The sequence below is a fragment of the Pelobates fuscus genome, chromosome 1 (assembly GCF_036172605.1).
Source record: "Pelobates fuscus isolate aPelFus1 chromosome 1, aPelFus1.pri, whole genome shotgun sequence".
NCBI classification, from domain to species: Eukaryota; Metazoa; Chordata; class Amphibia; order Anura; family Pelobatidae; genus Pelobates; species Pelobates fuscus.
This window is the reverse complement of record NC_086317.1, coordinates 318,648,790-318,667,347: the sequence shown is the minus strand read 5'-3', so window position 1 is coordinate 318,667,347 and position 18,558 is coordinate 318,648,790. Positions and strand designations below refer to the sequence as shown.

The 18,558-nt window shown below is 41.7% G+C and overlaps 1 protein-coding gene across 4 annotated transcripts in view; it reads left to right on the top strand.

Annotated features, from left to right (window-relative positions):
- Nucleotides 1–18,558, top strand: part of HERC2 (HECT and RLD domain containing E3 ubiquitin protein ligase 2) — a 171,046-nt gene that overhangs the window by 148,075 nt on the left and 4,413 nt on the right. For all 4 annotated transcript variants that reach the window (XM_063459216.1, XM_063459223.1, XM_063459231.1 and 1 more), the window contains 10 exons: nucleotides 1,290–1,451; nucleotides 2,403–2,494; nucleotides 3,346–3,485; nucleotides 5,112–5,299; nucleotides 6,009–6,206; nucleotides 7,399–7,482; nucleotides 7,876–8,017; nucleotides 13,348–13,542; nucleotides 14,279–14,391; nucleotides 15,799–15,989. In XM_063459216.1, coding sequence (XP_063315286.1) covers nucleotides 1,290–1,451; nucleotides 2,403–2,494; nucleotides 3,346–3,485; nucleotides 5,112–5,299; nucleotides 6,009–6,206; nucleotides 7,399–7,482; nucleotides 7,876–8,017; nucleotides 13,348–13,542; nucleotides 14,279–14,391; nucleotides 15,799–15,989 — 1,505 coding nt within the window. The remainder of the gene's footprint in view (nucleotides 1–1,289; nucleotides 1,452–2,402; nucleotides 2,495–3,345; nucleotides 3,486–5,111; nucleotides 5,300–6,008; nucleotides 6,207–7,398; nucleotides 7,483–7,875; nucleotides 8,018–13,347; nucleotides 13,543–14,278; nucleotides 14,392–15,798; nucleotides 15,990–18,558) is intronic.

Sequence of the window (18,558 nt, the reverse complement as noted above, 5' to 3'; positions counted from 1 at the left end):
GGGAGTTGGGCAAAGCCCTGTAATATCGGAGACATAACTTGTGGTGTCAGGTGTAGAGGACTTGCCTACGGAACTGCTGTTCCTCAAGTATCGACTTCGTCCGTTCAGGTTGCTTGCTGCGTCTGGCCTTTGGGGGCTGAGGATGGTCTTTTCCTCGTTTGCTCGCTGGGTGGTAGTGGGAGGCTCCTCTGTGAGTGCAGTTCCTGGCCTGGAGCCGCCGATTTGGTCTCTAGTTGTAATGAACTAGATAACCAGTGTGTTGGCGAAGTCCGCCATGTCGTCCACATGGAGTAGCGTGTGGGACGAGCTATCCTTCCTGGCGGTCAACATGAAAAGGTTCCCACACATGTCGCGCCAGCCCTGTTGGGTGAGGGCTGTAGTCAGTGGCTTATGCTTTAAGATCCCTTTGCTTCCTCAGGGTTGAAGGGGCCAAGTCCTGGAAGAACTGGATGGTATGATCTTGTGCTTGGGGAGGGCGTGTTCTGGCGAGGACCATGAGGTTTTCTTTGGTGGCGAAATTAAGCATTTTCCGAATAACGTCCCCTGGTGCCGTGTGATTTAATGCAGAGGGGCGCAGTGCCCTATGAACGCTTTCTATTTTGAGCTCGTATTTGGAAGCCTCTGGGAGCATAGACCGGAACAGTCCCTGTATGGTGGGGAGCAAGGCTTCCACTGTAACGGATTCTGGTAGGCGTTGGAGCCTGATATTGTTCCGGCGTGAACGATTGTTGAGATCTTCCATGCCATTTTCAAGTTGTAGTTGGGTGATTTCTTGATCGTGGAATTGAGATCTTAGACACTTCGGTAAGGTGAGTCTCAGCCTGGCTCGTACGAGAAGCGAGCGCTTCAAGTCAAGCTCATCTTGTAGGCCTGTAAGTTGTTCTTCGAGCTTTGCCGCCGTATAAGCTGGGGGAGAGAGAGAGCTCAAGGCTCACAAGTCTGGTTCCATTGACGGTCAGGCTCCGCCCCCCCGTGAGGGGTATTTTTGTTTTTTAAACGCTACACACTTAACTCCTAAAAGGAGCACATTGGGTGGGTGGTAGCACTGTAACATGGCAATGTAATACAAAAGGAATTGTGCATGTTTGTATTACAGCCATGTTACAGTGCTACTGCCCACCCCATGTGTTCCCTATTAAGGGTTAATAAATGTGTGGGGGGTTTAGAAAAATACCCTCTCTCTCATTAGAGATTTTTACCAAAAGCTGAAATAAGGTGAATTGTTAGTGTAGGAGGGATAGTGCGCCAGTAATCTTGAAATTTCTAATAAGCTTGCCTTCTTTTCCTAGGTGGAAGCTCTTCAGGGATACAGAGTTATCGATATAGCCTGTGGCAGTGGAGATGCGCAGACTCTTAGCTTGACTGATGATGATACAGTGTGGTCTTGGGGAGATGGAGACTATGGAAAGCTGGGAAGAGGTGGCAGTGATGGCTGCAAAGTACCCATGAAAGTGTGTAGTTTTCTAACCATTCAATTGATTTTCATTCTTTTGTGTGCTGGTAATCGCATTAAGGTAATAAATTAGACACTCACATGAGTAGTCAGTCTGAAATTCTCCAAGCCCTGGCTCCACTTATCATCATACATCGTAACCTTTAATAACATGCACAGATGTTCCACGCAGTGATATTAACTCTTAAACACAAATGTAACTTCATCTTTGTATTCAAATTGGATACCACTTTTAGATATTCTACTAAAATCCACAGTTATGCATTCCAAAGTGACCCTAAACAATCCAGCATATAGTCCTGCATAACTATGCTCAAATAATAGTTTTGATACATTTCATAGACTGTTTGTGTGGAAAGCAGTCTGTGCTTCTATCATTTCATCTCTTGCGCAATGCTGCTTCAAGAACCCAAGGTTACTTAGTGATGCAATGTAAGTCTGTTCACCATGTTTATTGTGAGTGCATTGCTTCAGTGAAATATGTGACAGCTGAAGGTGAGAGAAAATTTATTTATGTTTTTTGATAAATGGCCTTTAAATTCAGGGTCTGATGCATCCGTCTTCAAGAATGAAATTCATTTTCTCTCTTAGAAAAATCTGAAAGGGAAGAACTACGGTATATCTATATTGGGAGGTTTTCCTACTCTGGAAATAATAGATGCTTTTAGAAGTTGTTTTGACAAACCTTTCCTATTAGGATTACCATTCCTATTTAACCCCTTAACCCCTTAAGGACACATGACGGGCCTGACATGTCATGATTCCCTTTTATTCCAGAAGTTTGGTCCTTAAGGGGTTAAGGACCAAACTTCTGGAATAAAATGGAATCATGACGTGTCAGACATGTCATGTGTCCTTAAGGGGTTAAACCTACATTTTTTTGGATGTATTCATAGCTGGCTGTTGTAGAGAAGCTCTCTAACTTTTTGTATTTCCACTGTATTTATAGATTGATTCGCTAACTGGGCTGGGTGTGACAAAAGTGGAATGTGGTTCTCAGTTTTCCGTTGCCTTGACGAAGTCTGGTGCTGTATATACATGGTAAGTTATTCCCTTGTAAAAAAAACAAAAAAAAAAACGTTCTATCTTGCATTTGCCTTTGCCAATCGGTAGTTTTGTTTTTACAAATATTTTATATTTGAATTGTAACAGCATGGCGAAGTTGCATCAGTCCTTGGCCAAGTGTCATTATGATAAAGTATTCTGAGAATCTGTAATTAGGCTTTTAGCAATCCACACTAGTGATCCATTCCATTTATTCTGACAATTATCTTTAGCCTGTCTAATGTATAGGTAGATACAAATGTTCACACCTGCTGGGCTGTATTTTAACTTCAAGGTTAATAAATAGGAAATCAATTTGTGCTATTTCACTAATAGAAATTTTACTCACAGGTACTGCCTACCTGTGTAGTTTAACAAATTAAAATCTATAAAAAAGATACATTTATTACATTGGGTATGAGACAGGACAAGGGGGATTGCCCCAATATTCTGTATTGTATGAATGAAGTCATGGTGGCCTAGTAATAACCTGTCAGTAGTGGAAGGCATAGATTGCAGTTTTTAAAAAAAAAAAAAATATTTATTTATTTTTTATTTTAGTTTCATGCAATAATTTGAAACTTGTCTCTACTATAGGTTGTTCTACTTTAACTCATTTTTACGGGTATAATGCAATAGTTCTTATGTTATTCTCCAATTCCAATGTTGTAATGCCATCTGTTGCAGGGATATTGTTTTAAATTCTTTTCACTTATAGACTTATAGCTTATAAACAAATATCCATATTATTTATCTTGTTGTGTCAGTTATTCAATTCTAGTTATCTTCAACACACAGATACAGCACTTACATGGTATTGTTGGCAAATGTTATTTTTCAATATTTAGGGGCAAAGGAGATTATCATAGATTGGGTCATGGCTCTGATGATCATGTGAGGCGGCCACGGCAAGTTCAGGGTCTCCAAGGGAAGAAGGTCATCGCCATTGCTACTGGATCATTACATTGCGTGTGCTGCACTGAAGATGGTAAACTACGAAGTTTATAATGATAGACAACTGATAATCATAAAGACTAGATAAATGTCAAAGATACAAAAGTGAGACACAGTTGTGATAGAGGACCAATCCTCATGGAAATCAATTAAATGTCCTTGCTCATTGTCTTGGTTTCCATGGTGATTTCTCCATTCTTAGAAACTGAATCTCCCATAATTGTTTTGTCTGAGCAAAACCAACTGTCTTTTTAGATTATGCTACAGCTTAGTATGTTTCTTATTTTGCAACCTGAAAATAAGAATTTATATGGTATCATTCTCTATCAACATGCAATTAGTCTTCCACACTTTTAACACTAGAAATTGTGGTGGTTACCTGTTACATTATTATTATTATTATTATTATTATTGCCATGTATTAAAATGCTGCATTATGGAAACCACTCCATATAAAAAAAATTGGGTTCATCAGGTAGTTCAGTTGAAAAGGAGAATTTTCTTATTATATGTAAAATATGCTTATTTTACATTGATGCCCTCCAAATTAGGTTTGATTTGAATCGGACACAACACAAATGTGTATTCCTGACCCTATAGTGTTAAAAACACAATTTAGCCCCCCTTGCCTCCATAAATTTAGTATCTTGCTTTATTCTAGTCTGCTTCTTGCTCTGCCCCTCATCTGCTTGCTTGGCTAACATCAGAAGTGGTGCTCTGAACCAATCACAGTACCTTCAGATAGGAAAGCATTGGGTTGGCTGAGTATGTCAAGGAGGCAGATCAGGGGCAGAGCCAGCACAAGCCAACACAGCCCTGGCAAGTCAACATCTCCTCATAGAGATTCATTGAATCAATGCATCTCTAGGAGGACAGATCAGTGTCTGCATGCAGAGTGTGGAGACACTGAATGTCAGTGCTGCACAAGATGCAGCATTGTCCCAGGAAGCACCTCTAGTAATAGTAGTAGTGAAAAGACAGTGACTACTGCAAAAAGCCTGCAGGGATGGACTGTACTCACCAGAACAAATACAATAAGCTGTAAATGATCTGGTGACTATAGTGTCCTTTTAAGCTTTTGTTGTTCAATGTAAAATTTCTTGTTGAAAACAAACATACATATATTCTGTATCCGTGCACATGTTAATATCCGCTGTTTTTTTGTTTTCCCCCTTGCAAAAAAAAAAAAAATCTGAAGCTGTGGAAACCTTGTTTTTAGTTATTAGTTTACCAACCACTCATAATTGTGCACAATTGAAGCCTATGATATAAATATTAAATTTTATCTTATGTTAAGCAGAGAAGCAATAAAAAAATCAAAAGCCATACACAGTACAACATGTAAAATTACAGGTGAATATTTGAGGGATTTAACAGTTGTTGGAATCTCATAGATTAGTAGTATAATGCTATTTAACTGGATACATTTGCCAAATCCTATCTCGAAAAGATACTGTTTGTTTTAGTTTTTTATGTTAAGTGGCCAACAATGTATATGTAAAATTATGTACATACATTTATTAAACTCCATATGACCTGGTCTTGCATTGCTTTAACTATTCAGTGTTTACCTTTCTGATCAGATTGATTTTAGTTTGCATCTATAAACATGTTTTATTTAGGCTGTGAATTCTCAAGTTATCAGTGTCCCTTTCTCTAGGTGAAGTTTATACATGGGGTGACAATGATGAAGGACAGCTTGGAGATGGAACCACCAATGCCATTCAAAGACCTAGATTAGTCGCTGCTCTTCAGGGCAAAAAAATTAACAGGGTTGCATGTGGATCAGCACACACATTGGCGTGGTCTACCAGTAAACCAGCCAATGCAGGCAAACTGCCTACACAGGTATGTCATCATTCATTTTAATCACTTTTTTTGTTTAGCGTTATTTTATCAAGTCAGCGTTTACTACAGAATGGTTTATTTTTACTCTGCAATTGACCCAAATTTGATGTGGGGGAGTGTTAGGCTTCATTTTTCCCATTGATTTTGTATCTTGCCATTTCTTGTGTGTTAAACGAGTCATGTTAAATAACTATTCTGTAATTACACTAGTGACTAGAGTCCAATACATGTGGGGGAAGGGAAAACACAAAGCATGTTAAATGGATAGAAACAGTCTGCCCAATTTTATGCACAATCAAAAGTAAACTTTTCTATTGTGTCTGTCTGTTGTTGGCTTTTGGTGTGATGTGTTTGTTGGGCTTTTTGTTTCTCTTTTTGATTTGCTTGTTTACGATATTTTAATTGATTTAATCATTAAAAAAATAACTTCATGTAATGACGCTCCTTTGCTCAAAAGACCCCTATCTATTTTAACTCCTTAAGGACCAGGGTTTTGTAATGTTTTTGCGTGTAATGCTTTTTCCAACTCTGTCCTAAAAACAACAGACCCATGTTATCCTATTTATTTAAACTTTAAAATTGTTACATGTATTTTTCTAATGTCTATTCATTAAGTTTTTACAGCAGTTAATGTATACATTATATAATGTCTATAAGAGCCTTTGTAGAATGATGCACCTGCACATAATGGTATTATTCCCTTTTCTAGGTTCCCATGGAATATAACCACCTCCAAGAGATCATGATTATTGGTTTGAGGAACAGATTGCTATTACTGCACCATATTTCTGAACTGTTTTGTCCATGTATCCCCATGTTTGACTTGGAGGGCCGACTTTATGAGAACGGACAGGGTCCATCTGTTGGGTTTGACACATTACGTGGAATTCTTATTTCTCAAGGAAAGGTAACATACAGGCACGGGTGCATTTTTTTTTTTTTTTTTTTTTCTCCTAATTAAATTTTCATTATCTTACTTGAACATGACTGAGCCATACAGGTTATGGTTTAGGAAGCAACATGTTAAACATTTATGTTTAATTTGTAAGTATTTTGAGATGTTTCAATGAGGAGTGTCATAGGAGGCACTCATTTCCTGGAGAAGTCATAATAAATTTACCCGAAAACGTAATCTTGGAATTGAGCCAGTTAGAGAGGTTCAGAATTCAGGGGGGGGGGGTGGTGTTCTTAAATGTATTTATTATTTTTATGATACAAGGTCTGTCTGGAAAAAGTCCAGCCATTGTTAATATAACAAGAATGGTTTGTGCAATATCGATGTAACCTGGCAGCCAAGGAGAGTGCACTTGCATGAACAATGACTATATCACTGTACTAGTCAGTAGGGGTGCTAGAAGCAGTTGAGTGAGCATGTGTACTGTGACCATCACCTTCTAAATGAGTAGGCGAGTAGGTGCTTAAAATTTTGTGTTGAGCTTGAACATTCCTCCCTGGAAACTATTCAGATGGTTCTGAAGGCTTTCAGGGACGACGCAATGAGTGAGGAGTCATTGTTCTATGTACAATTTCTTGTATCTTCAATAAATGTTTCTATTTTTCATATTACATGGCTGGATACTTTCTGGTCAGACCGCGTATATTTTAGACTGTTATACTTGATATGTGTCCACAAAGAAACATTTGTTCTGTGATCTTTGGAAGGGATACAGTTTCATTTGCAGAATAATCACCAATAAGTGCACCCCTTCATCAAGCTGAATATTCTATAAATTAAAATAAATAATGATTTTGTGTTTATTTGTACCTAATTCAATTATTTTCTCATGACCATACATCCTATAACCGTTTTTGTTTTGTTTTTAAATCATATTTTACGTATATGCTGTGCATCTTGTTTTAATGAAGATTATACATATTGCTTTAATTTCACTAGAAAATTGGGGTTGTATTTTTATGGGAAGTGTTGGGTAGGCAGAGGGCTTTAAGCATTGGAAGGCAATGCTAAATGTATAGCAGGTGAGGCTAAAGTAAAAATCAACTCTGTTATATGGTGATATTCCATACATTTACCTGAACATCTGTTGATCTTCTTGATGCTAAAATTCCTTTAGTAAGTTTCTTGCATATGGTTTGTGTAGGAGGCTGCTTTCCGTAAAGTTGTCCAAGCTACAATGGTGAGAGACAGACAGCATGGACCAGTGGTGGAATTAAATCGTATACAGGTACGTTACATGTAGGAAATATCAGAGGACTTGACATGTCTATATGTAAACCTAGTGTAATAAACTCTTCGCATGGGGCGTATCACTATTTTGTCTTTTTACGTTTTCTAGACGCATCTCTTGTTTTTTTTCATATAAGCATGCAGTAACTGTATTAATTATTCCCCTGCCTGAAATCACTAATCATGCATAACCTGGAGAGGAAGATGGTTATGCGAGACATGACAAAGTTAAAACTAGTTTCTTTACTTAGAGTAACACAAAAGGACAAATATTTCTACCCTCTGTAAAACTGTATTTTTGGGGGGTATTTTTTTATTTATCTATTTATTTTTTTTTCTCCCCTCCCCCTTAACAAATTGTAATGTCTTTTGTAATACTATTTTTATGTAGGTTAAACGTTCACGGAGCAAAGGAGGCTTGGCAGGACCAGATGGTACCAAATCTGTTTTTGGCCAGATGTGCGCAAAAATGACTTCATTCAGCCCAGACAGCCTCTTGCTACCGCATCGTGTTTGGAAAGTCAAGTTTGTTGGTAATTGTCTTCTTTAATCCAGCAGGCATGAACAGTGTGCTAGTAATAGTTTCTGATGCATACCCTTTGGTAAATGGTAAACAAATTTCCACCTCTTAAAAGGAGAGGGGGTGTAAAAAGTTTGCATTTTTGCACACCTTTTCTACATAACTTAATCAAATCCAGGGTGTCGAAAAGTTTGCCCCTGAGCTGTTGTTGGAATATGACGCCTATGATGCTTTGACAGTTAGGCTTGTCCTAGACTGTATTTTCCGCTTGCTTACTTTTTCAAAGCTGTCATGTGGAAGACCTTTAACCCCTTAAGGACACATGATATGTCTGACATGTCATGATTCCCTTTTATGCCAGAAGTTTGGTCCTTAAGGGGTTAAAGAGCCCGGTTAGCAAACTATTTAATTTAGTACTTAGTCTGGCATTACTTAATGCATTTTGTGATATCATCAATCTGATTACTACACCATACTGGTGTTGTTAATTGGTAATTCATTTTCCATTCTCTTCCTCTTGCTCATACATTAAAGAGGCACCAGCTTAACCCCTTAAGGACACATGATATGTGTGACACAGGCCCGGACTGGCCATCGGGCACACCGGGCAAATGCCCGGTGGGCCGCGATGGCCGTGGGGCCGAGGCCGGCAGGGGAGATCACAGGATCTCCCCTGCCATCCTGTGCAGGGCCAGCGCTACCCGAGCGCCGGCCCTGCTCTGTGTCTCCATGGGCCGGTGGGGAGATCAAAGATCTCCCTCACCGGCCCAGAGACACTGTTACATGCGGCTGCCGGCTGGGGTGTGAGGGAGGGAGGAGAGGACCGGCGGAGCTCTAGCCAGCAGCTCCGCCGGATCCTCTCGCGAGGTCTGAGCGTTGCCGCGGTTACCGCGGCAACGCTCAGATCTCGCGAGAGTGAACTCTAGCCTGCAGGGGCTAGAGTTCACTCTCACCACTGGACCACCAGGGAAGGCAGCATGGTCCCCCTCCCAGGCAGAACGGCTCCCCACACCCAGGCAGACCGCCCCAGGCTAAAGGTAAGGTAGGAGGGAGGGGGATATAACTTTTTTTTTTTTTTTTTTACTTATTAATAAAAAACATATTTAAATGTAAATAAAAAAATCACACTAACAGCCCCCTCACACAAACACACATCACCCCCAGACACACACATCACCCCCAGACACACACATCACCCCCAGACACACACATCACCCCCAGACACACACATCACCCCCAGACACACACATCACCCCCAGACACACACATCACCCCCAGACACACACATCACCCCCAGACACACATCACCCCCAGACACACACATCACCCCCAGACACACACATCACCCCCAGACACACACACACAGCACCCCCAGACACACACACACAGCACCCCCAGACACACACACAGCACCCCCAGACACACACACAGCACCCCCAGACACACACACAGCACCCCCAGACACACACACAGCACCCCCAGACACACACACAGCACCCCCAGACACACACACAGCACACCCAGACACACACACACAGCACCCAGACACACACACACAGCACCCAGACACACACACACAGCACCCAGACACACACACACAGCACCCAGACACACACACACAGCACCCAGACACACACATCACCCCCAGACACACACACATCACCCCCAGACACACACACATCACCCCCAGACACACACATCACCCCCAGACACACACATCACCCCCAGACACACACATCACCCCCAGACACACACATCACCCCCAGACACACACACACACATCACCCCCAGACACACACACACACATCACCCCCAGACACACACACACACATCACCCCCAGACACACACACACACATCACCCCCAGACACACACATCACCCCCAGACACACACATCACCCCCAGACACACACATCACCCCCAGACACACACATCACCCCCAGACACACACATCACCCCCAGACACACACATCACCCCCAGACACACACAGCACCCCCAGACACACACAGCACCCCCAGACACACACAGCACCCCCGACACACACTGCACCCCCGACACACACTGCACCCCCGACACACACTGCACCCCAGACACACACTGCACCCCCGACACACACTGCACCCCAGACACACACAGCACACAGACACACACAGCACCCCAGCACCCAGACACACACAGCACCCAGACACACACAGCACCCAGACACACACAGCACCCAGACACACACAGCACCCAGACACACACAGCACCCAGACACACACAGCACCCAGACACACACAGCACCCAGACACACACAGCACCCCCAGACACACACACAGCACCCCCAGTCACACACACAGCACCCCCAGACACACACACAGCACCCCCAGACACACACACAGCACCCCCAGACACACACACAGCACCCCCAGACACACACACACAGCACCCCCAGACACACACACACAGCACCCCCAGACACACACACACAGCACCCCCAGACACACACACACAGCACCCCCAGACACACACACACAGCACCCCCAGACACACACACACAGCACCCCCAGACACACACACACAGCACCCCCAGACACACACACACAGCACCCCCAGACACACACACACAGCACCCCCAGACACACACACACAGCACCCCCAGACACACACACACAGCACCCCCAGACACACACACACAGCACCCCCAGACACACACACACAGCACCCCCAGACACACACACACAGCACCCCCAGACACACACACACAGCACCCCCAGACACACACACACAGCACCCCCAGACACACACACACACACAGCACCCAGACACACACACACACACAGCACCCAGACACACACACACACACAGCACCCAGACACACACACACACACAGCACCCAGACACACACACACACACAGCACCCAGACACACACACACACACACACAGCACCCAGACACACACACACACACAGCACCCAGACACACACACACACACAGCACCCAGACACACACACACACACACAGCACCCAGACACACACACACACACACAGCACCCAGACACACACACACACACACAGCACCCAGGCACACACACACACACACACACACAGCACCCAGACACACACACACACACACACACACAGCACCCAGACACACACACACACACACAGCACCCAGACACACACACACACACACACACACAGCACCCCCAGACACACACACACACAGCACCCCCAGACACACACACACACACACAGCACCCCCAGACACACACACAGCACCCCCAGACACACACACAGCACCCCCAGACACACACACAGCACCCCCAGACACACACACAGCACCCCCAGACACACACACAGCACCCCCAGACACACACACAGCACACCCAGACACACACACAGCACACCCAGACGCACACACAGCACACCCAGACGCACACACAGCACACCCAGACGCACACACAGCACACCCAGACACACACAGCACACCCAGACACACACAGCACACCCAGACACACACACACAGCACACCCAGACACACACACAGCACACCCAGACACACACACAGCACACCCAGACACACACAGCACTCCCAGACACACACACAGCACTCCCAGACACACACACAGCACTCCCAGACACACACACAGCACCCAGACACACACACCGCACCCAGACACACACACAGCACCCCCAGACACACACACAGCACCCCCAGACACACACACAGCACCCCCAGACAGACAGCACCATCGCTCACACACACACACATATATATTTTCTTTGTCTGTTAACTCACTGAGGGTTATTTTATATATATATATATATATATATATATATATATATATATATATATATATATATATATATATATATATATAATAACCCTCAGTGAGATAACAGACAAAGAAAATTAGAAACCTAGAATGTGACGGCAGATAAAAACACCCTCACACACAGCACCCCTCTTACATACACACACACTGCGCCCCTCACACATACAATACGTCCAAATATATATATATATTTATATATATATACACACACTACAGCACCCCACACACTGCACCACTACACACTTTACGCTCCAGATACACGCTAGATCCCTTACCCTATATGCACTCTTAATCCTCTATATACACACACACACACACACACACACTCTCGGTCCTTGACACACTAGATCTCCTACACACACACACACACACTGCACCACCTACACACACACTACATTTCTTGTCAGCAAACACATACAACATTCTCTAAACACACCCTCTCTACAACCCCTACACACACTACGTCACCTATACACACACACTACAGCCCGTATGCACACACTCGCTACATCCCCTATAACACTATGCCCCCTATACACACACTCTCTACAGCCCCTAGCCACACATATTACACCACAAACACAAATTAAATTGACCTATTTACACAGTACCACACCACGCTCTACACACACGCAATCCCACAAGCAGGCTCCAAACGCATGCACCATACACTTTCCTGGCCCTTTTGTCCTCTGGTATCCCACTTGTGGAGACACCAGAGACAATTTAAAAGCAAACACAGCGCAAGCATGTTATTAAATTTGCTTGCGCTGCGCAGAGCAAATACAGGGCCTTTTTCTAATGCCAGAGCTCTTCAGCGGGGCTCTGCGCATTGAACCAACTTGCTCACTTTGAGAGGGGGCGTGCTTGTCATTAGTGATGACAAAACACACCCTCTCTGGCCCCGCCCCCTTCTTAGGGGGCCGCTCTGATTGAAAAATGCACGGGCCTAATTTTTTTCCCAGTCCGGCCCTGGTGTGACATGTCATGATTCCCTTTTATTCCAGAAGTTTGGTCCTTAAGGGGTTAAAGTCGTGGTCTCAGTGCCTAGATACCATGACAAATGTAGGCAGTGCTATTTGAGAGAAATGGCAATGTGTAAGTTTTTGTGATTTAGCCTAAATGTTGAGTGTCATGATCACAACGAATGCATCTTCTCAATGAGGAGAATCCCAATGGAGCAACATGGTTATTGATGCACAATTTGGAGTAGGGCCTTTATTTATCTCTCTGTAGAATCATTAAATTGACCTGATATTTTCCAAACGATGATCTCAGAACAAGGCCGAATGGTGACCATTGCAAGATGTGGAAACTGCTGGGTGATGATCTAAAGGCACCAGGAACACTCCAGAATTATACAATTATATGTTTATATTGCTACTGTTATTTTAAACAGTCTGTGCATAATTTCCCTAGTGAAAAACCTCGGCCTGTGGGGAAAAAAAAATATTAGAAAAAATGAGAAAATGTTTTGTATACTGGTGCATTTAATACCTCACCAGAAATGTTCTTGTTTACACAGGAGAATCTGTGGATGATTGTGGAGGGGGCTACAGCGAGTCCATTGCAGAAATGTGTGAGGAGCTTCAGAATGGATTGACGCCCCTTCTTATTGTTACCCCGAATGGTCGAGATGAGTCTGGTGCAAACAGAGACTGCTTCCTTCTAAACCCAGCAGCTAAATCCACACTACATATGAATATGTTCAGGTTTCTGGGTGAGAGTCCTGTCTGTTACAATTATTGAATGTTAAGAGGTGCATACAACAGGTATAACCTCTTCAGGTTTCTTTTATTAATTTTTAAATTACACCTGCAAAATGTATATCAAGACTCCTATATATTTACCGTGTTTCTTATATATTTGATTAAGTACTTTAATAGTATATAAAGCACAGTTTTCATGTGTTGAATATAGAAAACAAAATATTTAACATATTTTGCAGATCACCTCAAACCAAGATGGACAAGTGATGTATGTGCAGACCGGATCCCTGTGCAGGACAAAATCTTTGTCCTGACACTGATAGGCCACCATAGTAATGTTCTCCTTTAATTCCTGTGTGCAGTACATTTACAATTTAACAATGCTCTTAATGACACTATGTGTTGTCTTGTTTTTAACTGTGTTAAAATACTGTGCACAAGACAATCACTTGTTGACAAAGCACATTTATAATTGCAGTTTAATTATTAAGATTTTCAGTAAAGTATCTATTTGGGACTAATCAAATGTTTGAAGTCAGTTCGTTGAACAATTATAGGTTTAATAATTGCACTCCATACATAGAAAGCTTTAATTCCCAGTCATAAAATATATTAGAACTTTGCAAAATACTTCGTGTCCAGTACCTTGTATCCTTTGGTTCTTGTTTATGAGCAGTTCCAGGCACGAGAGAATTTGTGTTAAATGTAACGACTTGTTAATGTTAAAAATCATGTCTCCCTCTCTAGGTGTACTTCTTGGAATTGCTATTCGAACTGGAAGTCCTTTGAGTCTTAATCTTGCTGAACCAGTATGGAAACAGCTGGCCGGCATGAATCTAACAATTGCAGACCTAAGTGAAGTAAGCATTACTTTTAATGACCTATAGGAATTGTGGAAGTAAAAGGAAAGGACCATATATCATTATTATGTGACTGTGCTGCATCTTATGATCATTACTATCTATGTCTGCTATCTCTGCTCCTCCTTTATTTCATATGTATATGTATATGTATATGTGCGTGTGTGCTTATAAATTTCTCTCGTGCATACTCTTCTAATAGTGAGCACTAATAAGATGCCTATATAAAGTCTACAAAGCTGACTCCTATTCCTTTTACTCTGTATTCAGAATTATATACCTTCTCTCTTCCACAAAATTAGCTCAGTGGCAAGTCCATATGCTGAAATTCTATGTAGCATTAATTGAGGTCCAAATCGGTGAGGTCCAAACACAACATTTCTGCTGTCCCATATAGAGGAATTCATTTTAAGAGTCTCCATTACATTTGCTTTTTTCCCCGCCCGACGGCGAATATGTATGGTCACCCTGCCTTTGAGTAACTGTCACAAATGCTCAGCCCCTCTTACTGACTTAATTCGTATTTTACAAATCTACCTCAAAATTATCCACTTTTGGAACCCTTTTGGCATATACTCTACTTCTCCCCCCTCACGAATCAGTCTACCATTTTAAATCTTGAAAACACTGCAAACGTTTAACCAGACTGACTGCAGTTGCAGTCCTACCTACTCTGATCCAACACCTCTCCCTCCTGATATCCACACAACTCATTTACATTACATTTACTGATATTTTTCCCATTGTACTGGCTTGAGACAGCTGACTTAAATATATAAGATATATCGATTGCACACTTTTTACAGTTGGGGAACCCTATATCTATTGGATCACAACACCCTAAAAATAAAATCTGGGTTTGAATATACTGCTTGGTAAATGTTACATGGAATGCAACAAACCAACCTATTACTTACACAATTCTCTCTTGAGTGTTACTTACACCTATGTAAACCCCTCTTGGTCTTACTTCCATCTTTCTTTAGCTCCAGATGATCTCCCTCCTCCCTTTTTTTGTTTTATTTTTAAAATATTTTTTTTCTTCCATATGACACTTAAAACTGTTACTCCTGTGTTATGCATCTGTAATCTGAAAATGTCTATAAAAATGTCATGGTATAATGAATTGGAGCAAGCTTGAGGGAGAAATGGCAGAGTGGAAAAAGGGAAGAGGAGGCGGGAATATCTGGGCAAATGCATTCATGACTTGGTATCTCTAATGAGATGGTATTTGGTAGGTGATGTTTCCAGTGGAGGGGGCTGTCCATCATCTGACTGATCAAGATTCATGTATTTATCAAAATGGAACGAATTACTGCACCATGACATATTTTGTGATAAGTTATAGTATTCATCCATATGGTGTTCATTTGCTTTCAATAGAGTCTGGTGTTTCAATATTTACAGGTGGATAAAGATTTTATTCCTGGACTCATGTACATACGAGACAACGAGGCCACCTCAGAAGAATTTGAAGCAATGATTCTTCCATTTACTGTTCCAAGTGCAAGTGGTCAGGACATACAGTTGAGCTCCAAACACATCCACATTACACTCGACAATCGGGCAGAATATGTTAGACTTGCCATCAGCTACAGGTTTGTATGAATGTGTTTCTTTTTATTGCTCTTTATATGTTTATAGAAGGTAGTAAAATGTCATAAGGCATATTGAACTCTGTGATCCTAGATTTTCTATTGCATAACTTTTATGTATTACGAATATTATATAACTTGACTGTCAGGCACTCATTGTGACCCCTTACTAGGTGTGATCTCCATACTGCCGCTCTTTATTCATTATCCAGATGTTCCCCATCATCACATTGCTCCACAGGCAGTAAATCCACGCTCCATTTTGTGATTTTTCACTGTTTCATGGTCAGGTTGCACATTGCTGGCTGTCTCTGGCTCTTTATTTGCCTGTTTATAATCATATTGTGGTGAACCACTGTGGGTCTACCTCTCTTCACTTGCCGCACACATTAATTTCCTATGGGTGTGCTGTATCTAGTCCACTCTTTCCTCAATGATGGTGCGTTTTAGACTTCTGTTTTTTATTTTACCCATGGTAGACCTCTCTTCTGATACATAGTTGTCAGTCATGTTGTACTCACCAGTTTACCTCCACCCACCCCAGTTTCCAACCCTTGCACTGGCAGCTGAAAGGCATCATCCAACTCAGCAATCACAACATCATTCCCCCTTTTCACTGGAGGGTCTGCGTTTGAGTGTTAACGTGTTGGTTGTGTGCATGTGTTTGTGTCTTTGTGAGTCTTGTCAGTGTGAGTTGGTTTGATTCTGTGAGAAGGTGTGAAATGTATTTAAAGGGGAGACGACATCGGAATTGTATACAAAACTATATACATTTACCCAATCACCATAATTCTTGGCAAATATGTTGGTTTGTCTGTGTCTGTGTAGATTACATTACACCAACAGGGACTTTTAAATATATAGATCTTAATATGCAGTTTGTCCTCCCTTTGTAGCTATAGCAGCTTCCACTCTTTTGGGAAGGCTTGCCACAAGATTTGTGTTTCTGTGGGAATTTTGAAACATTAAAAAGATTTGTAGCAGTTGAGTACAAATGCGCATTCAGCTTCTGCACAAAATCGAGTGTTTCGCTCTCTTATCAGGTTTATATACGACATTGACAAATAATTCTGTTTATGTAGTTTCTGTAATATTTATAAGGGATTTCCTATAATATTTTAAGTCGTGTAATTTATGATCGCTGCTTACCATTCATTTGAAAATGTATTTGCAGAAGACTAGATCTGGCACTGCTTTAATTTGTACTTGCCACACTTTCCAGAGTGCCTCATTATTGCAGAACATAGAGAGGGAAGCTTTTTTATTTTATTTTTATTTTTTTTATTTTTTTTGGAGTGCTACATATGCTGAAAATACTTTCTCATTCTCTTATCTGTAAAGTTCATGATATTCCCCCACAGAGCCACCTCAGGGCCCAGTAAATTTGGAAATATCCTGTGTCTTTTAAGTGCAACGTTGCTTATCTTGCCGCTGTCCACACACTGATGCATTGTCTGGAAAAGAAAACAAAAAAATTGGGTGGGCAGTTAGTCTCACTGTTTTGTATTTGCAATAAACCATTTTCAAATTGAAATAGCATAGGGGGTTCACGGAGTTCTCTAAAAGCATGTGAGAGTGTGTTTGTTTGTCTTATGGTTTATTAAAAATGATGAGAACCCACCTGCTATTTGTTTCAAAGTAAAGTTTGTGGCTTTGGATCCCCTCATTCTTTATTCACAGTTGGTTACTCACATTCTGCTGGCGACTATAAATGCATCTATTATAAGAAAAAACGCATTAGTGTTTGTGGCATCTGCTGTGAACGTCTTAATTCTTGTGTGATACATCACTGCTGATTTTTCTTTTGTCTAAAAAACAAAACAAAAACACGGCAAAGAGAAAAATAAAATGTATCTTAAGATGTCTGGGAATGATAATAAAGGTGTTTGAAGTTGAATAGGATTCATAGTCTAAAAATACTGTAAAATACTGTCAAATTGCCCCCTATGTATAAAACATTGGGGAGGGGTGACACTTCTTTTTTCTTTCTGGTAGTATATCTCTCCTTTTCACATGCAGGCTGTGGGTGCCATTTCATAGTGGCAGTTAGCTGAACAAATTACAGAAATAATGGCTTTAATCTCTCCTGCCTGTGCTTTCAAGTGAGCCGGTGTCATCCCTGTGGGCAGTGAACAGCACACAGCATATTGACTTGAAAAAGTGCCAAGTGATCTTGGACAAGTCGAAGGCTTATCTGACGAGAATGTGTGCTTAAATAGAACAGTCACTAACATTTTCTATCTATAAATCAGCCTAGAACAATGATCCCAGCAGATTATGATTATTATTTTTTAATCAAGCTATATTAAGTTTAGCGGTAATTTCCCACTTGACAATCTGGCAGTTTTTCAATGTGGAGGTGGTCCTATTGTAATTGCATCAGAATTTTATAACCCACAGTAACTGATTTATAAAAAAAAATAAAAAAATCCGGCAGTGAGTGTGTATATGATGTCAGCAGACACTCAGAATCTGCACTTTGGAAGGCTGTAAGCTGTATCTTTTATTCGAAGATACAGGGTGCCTGCAATGTCCAAGGAGAAACAAAATAATCTGTAAAAATCCTGTTTTA